At 44.5% G+C, this 14,206-nt stretch overlaps 1 protein-coding gene across 2 annotated transcripts in view; it reads left to right on the forward strand.

Annotated features, from left to right (window-relative positions):
- LOC135508673 (transcription factor RFX4-like) overlaps positions 1-14,206 on the forward strand; it is a 36,286-nt gene that overhangs the window by 13,970 nt on the left and 8,110 nt on the right. The window contains exons 13-16 of one of the 2 annotated variants that reach the window (XM_064928909.1): positions 354-471; positions 4,647-4,766; positions 7,357-7,518; positions 7,828-7,993. In XM_064928909.1, coding sequence (XP_064784981.1) covers positions 354-471; positions 4,647-4,766; positions 7,357-7,518; positions 7,828-7,993 — 566 coding nt within the window. The remainder of the gene's footprint in view (positions 1-353; positions 472-4,646; positions 4,767-7,356; positions 7,519-7,827; positions 7,994-14,206) is intronic. The other variant, XM_064928910.1, reaches the window with a different exon arrangement.

Raw genomic sequence — 14,206 nt, forward strand, 5'->3', positions numbered from 1 at the left:
GAAAAATAGCCATGCATTTTAATGGCATCCGTCTCTCCATGACTTGCTGACGCAGAGCCACTCGAGCTGCCATCCTAGTTAATGCTGTCTTCATGGCTCCCATTTGCGGCCATTATGCTCCAGATATAGGCTTGTAAAATGTGGTTGCCCTGGCAACATCACAGACTCCCCAGACAATGGTTCAATGAGAAGGTGTGTCCCCCGGGGCAAATTAAATAGTTGACTTGTTGACATGTTTTTCGTTCCTGAGGGTTAAGCCCCAATATGGACCCAGTGGTTAATTCTCTCCCACCTTCCCTCTCCAACTCTTCCCTTCACTTCCCCCTGTTTTCTAATGAAAATATCTCCTTAAGGTGGCAGGAAAGAGGCCCGGGTGCCTGAAGAAGGTGGCCCAACAGTTCCTGCTCATGTGGTCGTGCTTCGGGACCAGAGTCATCCGGGATATGACCCTCCACAGTGCGCCTAGCTTCGGTGAGTGTTGAATCTAGCATTGGGCTGGGGCATGTATCAGCCATCGCCAGGAAAATTGTTTGGTGTCACGAGTGTCAGACAGAAGTTGCCTAGTTCTAGTTTTGGTCCAAGTAACTAAAAAGAACATTGCCCCAAAACTGCACCAAAACTTACTGAACTGAGTTATTTGAATATACTACTATGCATGTAGGTCCAAAAGTAGTTTAAGCCCCTCCCCCCATTTTGGGGAAATAGGAATGTTTTGCGCAGACTCAGCCTTCCGATGTTCTCCCAATCCAAAATGGGGAAAGCGTGGTGGTAAGATGGCTGCCTTGCTGGTATGGCCCCCCTAGCCTTTACTTTACTAGCTAGCGGTGCATGACCAAGGCACTGAAAGAGATAGGGGCTGTAAAAAAGAAAGAAAATGGCTTCTCTTCCCCCTCTTCTCCTCTCCCCTTCAGGCTTGTCTGTGAATATCAAAGCCACAGCTGGTTGCAATGTTTTGATAAAGCAGCTCTCTGTGCGAAAACAGCTAATTAACAATGCCTACCCCCCCAGCCCTCTCTTCCCCAATGTTTTTTGTTGTTGTCTTTTCCAATTTATGACCAGGCAGTATTGCACTCCTCTGTTCCCTGAAAAGCCGCTGGTGTTTATTATGCACACGGTGGCTGGAGTGACCAGCACAATGTCATGATTGTGTCACGCTCCTTTCCTTCTCCAGCCGCAATCTCAGTCATCACCAATACCCGACCCAGGGGTCGGCCGTCATATGTGGGGCAAGGACTTTGTACCAGGAAACAAGAAACAGCCCCCCTGTCTCTTTTAATGACAATGACTGCCCAGTTGTTCTGCTCCCTCACACTTCCTGTTGAGTTGAGTGTGCTGCTATGAGGCAGTCTGTCAGATGTTTGGAAGGACTAGTAACCCTCTACAACCACTGTGATTATTATTATTTGACTCTGCTGGTCATCTATGAACGTTTTAACATCTTGGCCATGTACTGTAATAATCTCTACCCGGCACAGCCAGAAGAGGACTGGCCACCCCTCAGAGCCTGGTTCCCCTCTAGGTTTCTTCTTAGGTTCCTGCCTTTCTCGTGAGTTTTTCCAAGCCACCCTGCTTCAACATCTGCATTGCTTGCTGTTTGGGGTTTTAGGCTGGGTTTCTGTACAGCACTTTGTGACATCAGCTGATGTAACAAGGGCTTTATAAATACATTTGATTGATTGATCAATGAAACACACAGTCTGATCTTTCAGGTTGTTTTGTAAACTGTGTTTTCATGTATAAATGTATGCTCGTTGCTTTGAATGGATGATTTCTATGCCCACAACCACAGACAACACTCAAATACACTTGCACATCTTAGAATCTTCATTTGAACTTTATATAGCTCATTACTTCCCTTTAAAGTTATTAGACTTGTTGGTTGGATGATAGGGACACTGATCCATCCTGATCCATCCATCCTCTCTCTCTCTCTCTCTCTCTCTCTCTCTCTCTCTCTCTCTCTCTCTCTCTCTCTCTCTCTCTCTCTCTCCCTCTCTTTATCTCCCCCTCTCTCTATCCGTCTCCCTCCCTCCTTCGATCTCTCTCTCTCTCTCTGTTTCTGTCTCCCTCCCTCTCTTTATCTCCCTCTCTCTCTCTCTCTCTCTCTGTTTTTGTCTCTCTCCCTCTCTTTATCTCCCTCTCTCTCTATCCGTCTCCCCCCTCTCTCTCTCTCTCTCTCTCCCTCTCTCCCTCTCTCTCTCTGTTTTTGTCTCTCTCCCTCTCTTTATCTCCCTCTCTCTCTATCTGTCTCCCTCCCCCCCTCTCTCTCTCTCTCTCTCTCTCTCAATATGGGTTGTTTTTACAATGGTGTTTGTTCTTCACTGGTTGCCCTTGTGGCAACAGGTCACAAATCTTGCTGTTGTGATTGCACACGGGTATTTCACCCAATAGATATGGGAGTTTATCAAAATTGGATTTGTTTTCGAATTATTTGTGGGTCTGCATAATCTGAGAGAAATATGTTTTTCTAATATGGTCATACATTTGACAGGAGGTTAGGAAGTGCAGCTCAGTTTCCACCTCATTTTGTGGGCAGTGTGCAGATAGCCTGTCTTCTCTTGAGAGCCAGGTCTGCCTACGGCAACCTTTCTCAATAGCAAGGCTATGCTCACTGAGTCTGTATATACTCAAAGCTTTCCTTAATTTTGGGTCAGTCACAGTGGCACTATGTACTTTCTGTTTGGGGCCAAATAGGAAATATACATATTTCCAATATGTCAAGTAATTATCTTTTTGTTTTCTCATGATTTGGTTGGGTCTAATTGTGTTGCTGTCTTAGGGCTCTGTAGGGTCTGTTTGTGTTTGTGAACAGAGCCCCATGACCAGCTTGCTTAGGGGATCTTCTTCAGGTTCATCTCTCTGTAGGTGATTGCTTTGTTATGGAAAGTTTGGGAATCGCTTCCTTTTAGGTGGTTGTAGAATTTACGTCTCTTTTCTGGATTTTGATAATTAGTCTCTCAGCTCGTTCACAGCTTTGTGGAAGTTACCTGTGATGCTGGTGTTTAGGCTGAGGTATGTACATTTCTTTGTGTGCTCTAGGGCAACGGTGTCAGATGGAATTTGTATTTGTTGTCCTGGCAACCGGACCTTTTTTGGAACACCTTTATTTTTGTCTTACTGAGATTTACTGTCAGGCCCAGGTCTGACAGAATATGTGCAGAAGATCTAGGTGCTGCATGCCCTCCTTGTATGCCCTCCTTGGTTGGGGACAAAAGCACCAGATCATCAGCAAACATTAGACATTTGACTTCAGGCTCTAGTAAGGTGAGGCCGGGTGCTATAGACTGTTCTGGTGCCTTCGCCAATTAGTTGATATATGTGTTGAAGAGGGTGGGGCTTAAACTGCATCCCTGTCTCACCCCACAGCCCTGTGGAAAGAAATGTGTGAATCTTGTTATTTGTGTACATGGATTTTATCATGTTTTCCCCCCAACACCAGTTCCAATTTGTATAGCAGACCCTCATGCCAAATTGAGTCAAAAGCTTTTTTGAAGTCAACAAAGCATGAGAAGACTACGCTTTTGTTTCGTTTTGTTTGTTTGACAATTAGGGTGTGCAGGGTGAATACGTGGTCTGTCGTACAGTAATTTGGTAAAAAGCCAATTTGACATTTGCTCCCTACATTGTTTTCACTGAGGAAATGTACGAGTCTGCTGCATATCCCACAGTAGTTATTGGGGTCAAATTTGTCTCCTCTTTTGTGTATTGGGGTTATCAGTCCTTGGTTCCAAATATTATAAGATGCCAGAGCTGAGGATGATGTTAAAGAGTTTAAGTATAGCCAATTGGAATTTGTGGTCTGTATATTTTATAATTTGATGTAGGATATCATCAACACCGCAGGACATTTTGGGTTGGAGGGTTTGTATTTTGTACAGTAGTCATACAATGGAATTGGAGAATCCAGCGCATTCTGGTAGTCTTTAATAGCTGATTCTAAGATTTGTCATTTATCATGCATATGTTTTTGCTGTTCATTTTTTGTATAGAGCCAAAAAGATTGGAGAATTGGTTTATCCACACATCTCTGTTTTAGATAGAAAACTCTTTGTGTTGTTGTTTGTTTAGTGTGTTCCAATTTTCCCAGAAGTGATTTGATTCTATGGATTCTTCAATTACATTGAAATGATTTCTGACGTGCCGTTCCTTATTCTTCCTTAATGTATTTATACATTGTTTTAGTGATTCACCATAATGAAGATGTAGACTATGTTTTTGGTTGGATAGGTATCTACATTTCTATCTTAGGTTTTTGCATTCTTCATCAAACCTTTTGTCATTGTTGCTAATTTTATTTTGTTGTCTGCTTGAATTTTTTGATTTGATAAGGAAGCTCAAAGGTCAAATATACTGTTTAGGCTTTCTACTGCCATGTTTACACCTTCACTATTACGGTGAAATGTTTTGTCCAGGAAGTTGTCCAAATTGGATTAAATTTGTTGTTGCCTGATTATTTTTTGGCAGGTTTCTACACTACTTTCCTTCCATATATAGCACTTCTTAATATTGTGCAGTTCCTTTGGCTTTGATGCCTCATGATTGAGTATTGCTCTGTTCAGGTAGACTTTACTGGGCTGACTGTGAATGCTCTGAGAGACTCTCTCGCTCACTCTCTCTCTCTCTTTCTTCCTGTTTCTTGTATGTAGGCTCGTTCCACCTGATCCACCTGATGTTTGATGACTATGTGCTGTACCTGCTGGAGTCCCTGCACTGCCAGGAGAGGGCAAACGAGCTCATGAGGGCCATGAAGGCAGAGGGTAGCACAGGTTAGTCCTCCACCCTGTCAACAACTACTACTGGAGCTGCTTTTAACACTGCTGCTACAGCACTGCATTACTTCTGCAACTATTAGTATTACTACAATCACAACAACAACAATTCCTACTACTACGACTACTACTACGACTACTGCTACAACTACTAGGGTTGCAAAGGGTCTGAAAATTTCTGGTAAATTTCTGTAATTTTTCCATGAGAAGTTAAGCCCTGGAATTTGGGGAATTTCTCTTTAAAAAGTTAGCTTATAACAGTGAACCTTTTTTGTGGGATACACATAAGGCAATTCTAGGTCTTGTGGCATATTTTGGTTAAACTATCCCCAAGTCAATGAAATTGCAAACCTCTGCATGCACAGTGCACTCTTCCATCACATGTACAGCTGATTCTCAAGATCTTGCACACTAATGAGCTGCTATTGAGCACACACTATTACACTGTCTGACCAAAGACTAGATGCTTTCTGGTAAGTTCTGATTACAATACTGGGTGGGGTGAATATATTTTATATGACATACATGATTTTTTGTTAACTAGTCAATAGTAGCCTACAGCAAAGTGTGTTTAAATCATTTCTAATTTGTTAACAATTTCTGCTAGTTAGTTTTTGCTACCATGTGGGTTTTAGCTTGCTTGAGCCTGCTAACTGAGGAGTGTTAATTCACCTGTTTCCATACATGTTTCATTTTAAAACATTTATCTTACAAATTAGTTGTTTAATCTAATTGCTTAGCTATTTATCTGTACATGGAATTGTATTTGGTTATCTTTTACTCATTTTTGTCTAATCTTTACAGGAAAATGCTACAGGTACTATTTGATGTGTGGAGACATTTCACTGTAGCTAATGTAGAAGGAACATCTGTGTATATTTGCAAATACTGTGCCAAATCACAAGTGAAGAATGCAACAAAGATGCAGAATCATCTGGCCAAGTGCATAAAGTACTCTCAGCACGCACAACAAGCAACATCTGCAAAATCCCTCTACTTCTATTCGAGGTGAAAATGATGATTCATTTATATCGATAGCAACAGCTCATAGTCCTCCTGGAATCAGATTTTTTTGACTCAATGGAGGAACCTAGTCAGAGAAATACTGATGAATGTCTTGGTCGAGCTGGTTCACCTCTGATGCTCACACCTCTGATGCTTCTTCGCCCAGCATTCACCCCTTCACTTCTGCTCCAAGCAGAGGAAACTGCTGTTCTGAAATGCATCAAAAAGCTTGAATACTTCTGCCTGAAGCCCATATACGCCGCAGCGTACATGTTGGACCCCAAGTATGCTGGCAAGAGCATCCTGTCTGGTGCAGAGATCAACAAGGCCTATGGTGTTATGGCCTGGATGAGGGCAAGGTTATTGGCAGTCTGGCAAAGTACACTTCCAAGCAAGGGCTTTGGTATAGAGATGCAATATGGCAGTCGTGCTAACATATCTCATCAGCCACCTGGTGGAAGGGACTTAGTGGATCTGAGGCGCTTTCCCCTGTTGCCTCCATCATCATCCAAATCCCACCAACATCAGCCGCATCAGAGCACAACTGGTCCTTGTTTGGGAACACACACACCAAAGAACGCAACAGGCTGACCAATACAAGGGTTGAAAAATTGGTGGCCATCCGGGCAAATTTTAGGCTTTTTGAGCCTGACAATGAGCCATCCTTCAAGGTTGGAAAGTGATAGTGAAGATGAGACCTCAGAGTCTGATGTTCAAGAGGTGGACATTGAGGAGGTCCAGGGACAAGACAACGAAGCCTGAGAGGAAGACAACCAAAGCTTTAGTTTCTAGACTATCATTTTACAGATGTATGTTGAAAATGTTTTTGGGAGATGCGATGGATCAATGGGGATCATTCAATATTCCCTTTATTTTGTTGTTCAGTGAAATCATCCTACATGAAGAGTCAACTCATTTAATTAAAGTTCAATTCGTAACTACATTTTTCTATTGGAAGGATTTAATAATTTGCAATTATTTCTACTTATGATAAGGTAAAAGGTCCTGTCTCCATATGGTATGGTAAATATATCCAATGCCAAAAACATCTACATTTAAATGGTATTAATATTAATTTGCATATATTCCCGTTAATTCCCATATATTAATAATTCCCACGGAAGTTTTCCACCTCTGAATATTCCCCAAAATGTGCAACCCTAACTACTGCTACTACCTCTATTACTACTACTTTATAGGACTTTGGAATAACCTTTCTTGCTACCATCAGTATTGTTGCTGCAGCAACCGCAAATGCATTTTATCAACAAGAAAATGTACAGTACCAGTGAAAGAGTTTTTCTTTATTTTTATATTTTCTACATTGTAGAATAATAGCGAAAACATCAAAACTATGAAATAACACATATGGAATCATGTAGTAACCAAAAAAGTGTTAAACAAATCAAAATATATTTTCTATTTGAGATTCTTCAAAGTAGCCATCCTTTGCCTTGATGACAGCGTTGCACCCTCTCTATTGACAAAACTAATATTGAATGCTGTTTAGTACACTGACTCTTGAGGACATAAGAACCTGCTGTCTCTTTAATAGCTTATGGACCTCTGACTCCTTTAATAGCTGAACAAGAGGAAGAAATGATGCTGACGGAGACCACGCCCACCTCCACGTCCCCAGGGCCATTTTCCCCACCGAAGTCTGTCACCTCAGTTGGGGTCCCAGCCGCCAGCTCCCCCACCGCTGCCCAGTCCCCAGAGTACGCAGGGGCCACAGCCACCACAGGTGAGAGAGACAGACAGCAACACTGGGGGACTGGGGAGGGTTGCTTGGATACAGAGCTATAACTATACTGGGGCTACAATAGAAGCAATGTCACTCGTCAGTGGTCATGTTCTGTAGGTAATGTTATGATCATGTCCAACATAATATACATTAATTAATACATGACAGTTGAATTAAATGGTTAATTAGAATGGGCCTATCCTGCCTGTGCTCATGCATTGGGTTGGTTTCTAAGGGTCACGGCATGGTAAATTCCTCTGTGCCAATCCATTTGTCTCTGTCTGTGTATGTGTTACGTGTGTGTGCCAGGCGCTGTTCAGTCATATACCTGGTCCCTTACGTACACAGTGACAACGTCAGGCGGCACTCCTCCCGAGGGCGGACAGCAGCAGCCCTGCATGCGCAGCGGTGCACCCGTGCCCCCTCCCTCCTCCACCCATCGACTACCAGTCTACGCCCACAGGGACGAGCACGGGTGAGCTCTCATAGAGACGTTATGAGCTTACATAGAGGGTTTATGAGCTGTCATGGGGCTATGAGCTCTCATAGAGGACTTATGAGCTCTCATAGAGGACTTATGAGCTCTCATAGATGACTTATGAGCTCTCATAGATGACTTATGAGCTGTCACAGGGGAATTATGAGCTCTCATAGGGGAATCCCGAGCTCTCATAGAGGGGTTATAAACTCTCATTGAGATTTTCCGATCCTTCAGAAAGTATTCAAACCCCTTGACTTTTTCCAAATTTTGTTGTGTTACAACCTGAATTTAAAATGGATTAAAGTGAGATGTTGTTTCACTGGCACAATATGTTGGTAGAAATGTTTGCAAATTAATAAAAAATGAAAAGATAAAATGTCTTGAGGCAATAAGTATTCAATCCCTTTTTTTATGGCAAGCCTAAAGTTCAGGATTCACTCAGTGAGTTTAACATGATTTTTGAATGACTGCACAAACAATTATCTGTTAGATCCATCAGTCGAGCAGTGAATTTCAAACACAGATCCAACGAATGTTGACCACGAATGTTTTCCAATGCCTTGCAAAGAAGGACACCTATAGGTATATGGGAAAATATTTTTGAAAAAGCAGACATTGAATATCCCTTTGAGCATGGTGAAGTTATTCATTCCATATCAAATCAAACTTTATTTGTCACATGCGACGAATACAACAGGTGTAGACCTTACCGTGAAATGCTTACTTACAAGCCCTTAACCAACAATGCAGTTCAAGAATTCGATTTACCAAATAAACTAAAGTAAAAAAGAATAAAAAGTAACATAATAAAATAACAATAACAAGGTTATATACAGGGGTTACCGGTACCGAGTCAATGTGCGGGGGTACAGGTTAGTCGAGGTAATTTGTACAGTACTTGTAGGTAGGGGTAAAGTGACTATGAGTAGATAATAAACAGCTAGTAGCAGCAGTGTAAAAACAAATTGGGGAGAGGTGTCAATGTAAATAGTCTGGGTGGACATTTAATTAATTGTTCAGCAGTCCTATGGCTTGGGGATAGAAGCTGTTAAGGAGCCTTTTGGTCTTAGACTTGGTGCTCTGGTACCGCTTGTCATGCGGTAGCAGAGAGAACAGTCTATGACTCGGGGACTGGAGTCTTTGACCATTTTTTGGGCTTTTCTCTGACACTAGTATATAACAGTTGAAGTCGGAAGTTTACATACACCTTAGCCAAATAAATTTAAACTCAGTTTTTCACCATTCCTGACATTTAATCCTCATAAAAATGCCCTGTCTTATGTAAGTTAGGATCACCACTTTATTTTAAGAATGTGAAATGTCAGAATAATAGGAGAGAACCATTTATTTCAGCTTTTATTTCTTTCACCACATTCCCAGTGGGTCAAAAGTTTACATACTCAATTAGTATTTGGTAGCATTGCCTTTAAATTGTTTAACTTGTGTCAAATGTTTTGGGTAGCCTTCCACAAGCTTCCCATAATAAGTTGGGTGAAATTGGTCCTATTCCTCCTGACAGAGCTGGTGTAACTGAATCAGGTTTGTAGGCCTCCTTGCTCGCATACACTTTTTCAGTTCTGCCCACAAATGTTCTATAGGATTGAGGTTAGGGCTTTGTGATGGCCACTCCAATACCTTGACTGTGTTGTCCTTAAGCCATTTTGCCACAACTTTGGAAGTGTGCTTGGGGTCATTGTCCATTTGGAAGACCCATTTGCCACCAAGCTTTAACTTCCTGACTGATGTCTTGAAATGTTGCTTCAATATATCCACATAATTTTCCGTCCTCATGATGCCATCTATTTTGTGAAGTGCACCAGTCCCTTCTGCGGCAAAGCACCCCCACAACATGATGCTGCCACCCCTGTGCTTCACAGTTGGGATGGTGTTCTTCAGCTTGCAAGCGTCCCCCTTTTTCCTCCAAACATAACCAATGGTCATTATGGCAAAACAGTTCTATTTTTGTTTCATCAGACCAGAGGACATTTCTCCAAAAACTACAATCTTTGTCCCCATGTGCAGTTACAAACCGTAGTCTGGCTTTTTAATGGCGGTTTTGGAGCAGTGTCTTCTTGCTTGCTGAGCGGCCTTTCAGGTTATGTCAATATAGGACTTGTTTTACTATGGATATAGATACTTTTGTACCTGTTTCCTCCAGCATCTTCACAAGGTCCTTTGCTGTTGTTCTGGGATTGATTTGCACTTTTCGCACCAAAGTACGTTCATCTCTAGGAGACAGAATGTGTCTCGTTCCTGAGCGGTATGACGGATGCGGGGTCCCGTGGTGTTTATACTTGCGTACTTGTCTCGACCGTCGAATGAAGTAGACCAAAGCGCAGCGTCGTGAGCGTACCTATTCCTTTTTATTAGGATGACCCCGCAAAAACAATAAACAATACAAAAACAACCGTGAAGCTTAAGGGCTATGTGCCACAAACAAAGTTTACTTCCCACACTGAAAGGAGGGAAAGGGGCTACCTAAGTATGGTTCCCAATCAGAGACAACGATAGAAAGCTGTCCTTGATTGAGAACCATACCCATAGAAATACAAAAACATAGAATGCCCACCCCAAATCACACCCTGACCAAACCAAATCGAGACATAAAACGGCACCCCCACTCCAAAGGGGCGGACTCCGGCCACAAAACCTGAACCTATAGGGGAGGGTCTGAGTGGGCATCTAACCGCGGTGGCGGCTCAGGTGCGGGACGCAGACCCCGCTCCACCACTGGCTCACCCCACTTTGGTGGCACCTCAGGTGTGGGGACCCTCATTGCGTGCCCCGGACTGGGGACCCTCGTTGCGGGCCCGGATGGGGCACCCTCGTTGCGGGCTCCGGACTGGGGACCGTTGCTGGGGGCCCCGGACTGGGGACCGTCGCTGGGGGCTCCGGACTGGAGATCGTCGCTGGGGGCTCCGGACTGGGGACCGTCGCTGGGGGCTCCGGACTGGGGACCGTCGCTGGGGGCTCCGGACTGGGGACCGTCGCTGGAGGCTCCGGACTGGAGACCGTCGCTGGAGGCTCCGGACTGGAGACCGTCGCTGGAGGCTCCGGACAGGAGACCGTCGCTGGAGGCTCCGGACTGGGGACCGTCGCTAGAGGCTCCGGACTGGAGGTTGTCGCTGGAGGGCTCTTGACTGAAGGCCGTCGTGGGAGGCTTCGTGCCATGACTCCTCACTGGAGGCTTCATGCCATGGATCATCACCGGAGGCTTCATACCATGGATCATCACCGGAGGCTTCATACCATGGATCATCACCGGAGGCTTCGTGCCATGGATCATCACTGGAGTGGAAAGACACACAGGAGGCCTGGCTCTGGGAGCAGGCACAGGACTCTACAGGCTGGAGAGACATACAGGAGACTTTGTCCTTGGCAGAAGCACCAGATACACTGGGCTGTGGAGGCTCACTGGAGGTCTCGAGCTTAGAGCCTGCACAACCCATCCTTGCTGGGTGGTTATCTCTGCCCTGCAAATGCGGGGCACTGGCACAGGATGCACTGGGCTGTGCAGACGTACCGGAGATACAGTGCGCAGAGCCGGCGCAGGATATCTTGGGCCGAAGAGACGCACTGGAGACCAGGCGTGCTGAGCCGGCACCATCCGTCCTGGCTGGATGCTCACCCTAGCCCGACAGATGCGGGGAGCTGGGATGTAGCGCACCGGGCTGTGAACGCGCACTGGAGACACCGTGCGCTCCACCGCATAACACGGTGCCTGACCAGTATGACGCTCGCCACGGTAAGCACGGGGAGTTGGCTCAGGTCTGAATCCTGACTCTGCCACATTCCCTGTGTGCCCCCCCCATTTTTTTGGAGTGGCCTCCCGGTCTTTAGTGCCAGCCGTGACCCTGTGTAATCCTGGGCCCTCTTTCTGGCTGCCTCCGCCTTCCTCGCTGCTTCTACCTGCTCACATGGAAAGTGCTCCCAAGGATGAACCAGACTTGTGGAGGTCTACAATTTCTTTTCTGAGGTCTTGGCTGATTTCTTTTGATTTTCCCATGATGTCAAGCAAAGAGGCACTGAGTTTGAAGGTAGGCCTTGAAATACATCCACAGGTACGTCTCCAATTGACTCAAATGATGTCAATTAGCCTATCAGAAGCTTCTCAATCCATGACATCATTTTCTGGAATTTTCCAAGCTATTTAAAGGCACAGACAACTTAGTGTATGTAAACTTCTGACCTACTGGATTATGATACAGTGAATTATAAGTGAAATAATCTGTCTGTAAACAATTGTTGGAAAAATTACTTATATCATGCACAAGGTAGATGTCCTAACCGACTTGCCAAAACTATAGTTTGTTAACAAGAAGTGAAGTGTTTGAAAAATGAGTTTTAATGACTCCAACCTAAGTGTATGTAAACTTCCAACTTCAACTGGAGGTCCTGGATGGCAGGAAGCTTGGCCCCAATGATGTACTGTGCCGTACGCACCACACTGCCAGGTCTCGGACCTCCTCCCTATAGGCTATCTCATCGTTGTCAGTAATAAGGCCTACCGCTGTTGTGTCGTCAGCAAACTTAATGATGGCGCTGGAGTCTTGGGAGAACAGGGAGAATAGGAGGGGACTAAGCACGCACCCCTGTGGGGCCCCAGTGTAGAAGAATAGCATGGCAGACATTTTGTTGCCTACTCTTACCACCTGGGGGCTGCCTGCCAGGATCCAGTTGCAGAGGGAGGTGTTTAATCCCAAGGTTCTTAGCTTAGTGATGAGCATTGCTGGCTCTATGGTTTTGAGCGCTGAGCTGTAGTCAATGAACAGCATTCTCACATAGGTGTTCCTTTTGTCCATGTGGGAAACGGCAGTGTGGAGTGCGATTGAGATTGCGCCATTTGTGGATCTGTTGGGGTGGATTACTTATTGGAGTGGGTATAGTGTATCCGGGATGATGCTGTTGATGTGAGTCATGACCAGCCTTTCAAAGCTCGTCATGGCTACTGACGTGGGTTCTATGAGGTAGTAATCATTTAGGCAGGTTACCTTCCTTGGTCATAGGGACTATGGTGGTCTGCTTGAAACATGTAGGTATTAGTGAAGACACTTGCCAGTTGGTCCACAAATGCTTTGAGTACACGTCTTGGTAATCCTTCTGGCCCCGTGGCTTTGTGAATGTTGACCTGTGTAAAGGTTTTGCACACATCTACTACCGAGAGCATTGTCACACAGTCGTCTGGATCAGCTGGTGCTCTCCTGCATGCTCCAGTGTTGCTTGCCTCTAAGCGAGCATAGAAAGTGTTTAGCTCGTCAGGTAGGCTCACGTCACTTGGCAGCTCGCGGCTGGATTTCCCTTTGTAGTCCGTAATCGTTTTCAAGCCCTGCCACATCCGACGAATGTCAGAGCTGATGTAGTAGGATTCAAGTTAATCCTGTATTGACACTTTGCCTGTTTTATGGTTGTTTGAGAGCGTAGCGGGATTTCTTATAAACGTCTGGATTAGTGTCCCGCTCCTTGAAAGCGGTAGCTCTAGCCTTTAGCTCGATGCTGAATTTTCCTGTAATCCATTGCTTCTGGTTGGGATATGTACTTACGGTCACTGTGGGGACGACGTCGTCGATGCACTTATTGATGAAGCCGATGACTGATGTAGTATATTCCTCAATGCCATTGGATGAATCTCGGAACATATTCCAGTCTGTGCGAGCAAAGCAGTCCTGTAGTGTAGCATCCACGTCATCTGACCACTTCCGTATTGAGCATTGACCTTTAGTTTTTGCTTGTAAACAGGAATCAGTAGGATGGAATTATGGCCAGATTTGCCAAATGCTTTGTATGCGTCTCTGTGTGTGTGTAGTAGAGCTTTTTTCCCTCTGAAAGAGATTTAAGTTTGCCTGCATTAAAGTCCCCGTCCACTAGGAGCGCCGCTTCTGGATTAGTATTTTATTGTTTGCTGACCTGACAAAGTAAAAATCTGTCGTTCTTCTCCTGAACAAGGCAATTAACCTACTGTTCCTAGGCTGTCATTATAAATAAGAATTTGTTCTTAACTGACTTGCCTAGTTATATAAAGGTTAAATTTAAAAAATTTAAAAAAATAATCACCTCATACAGCTCGTTGAGTACGGTCTTAGTGCCAGCATCGGTTTGTGGTGGTAAATAGATGGCTATGAATAATATATGTACACTGAAGTTGCTTACCAAGACGACATTGAATGTTCCTGAGTAGTCTAGTTACAGTTTTGACGTAAATTGGTTTGA

The sequence above is a fragment of the Oncorhynchus masou genome, chromosome 22, assembly GCF_036934945.1.
Source record: "Oncorhynchus masou masou isolate Uvic2021 chromosome 22, UVic_Omas_1.1, whole genome shotgun sequence".
NCBI classification, from domain to species: domain Eukaryota; kingdom Metazoa; phylum Chordata; class Actinopteri; order Salmoniformes; family Salmonidae; genus Oncorhynchus; species Oncorhynchus masou.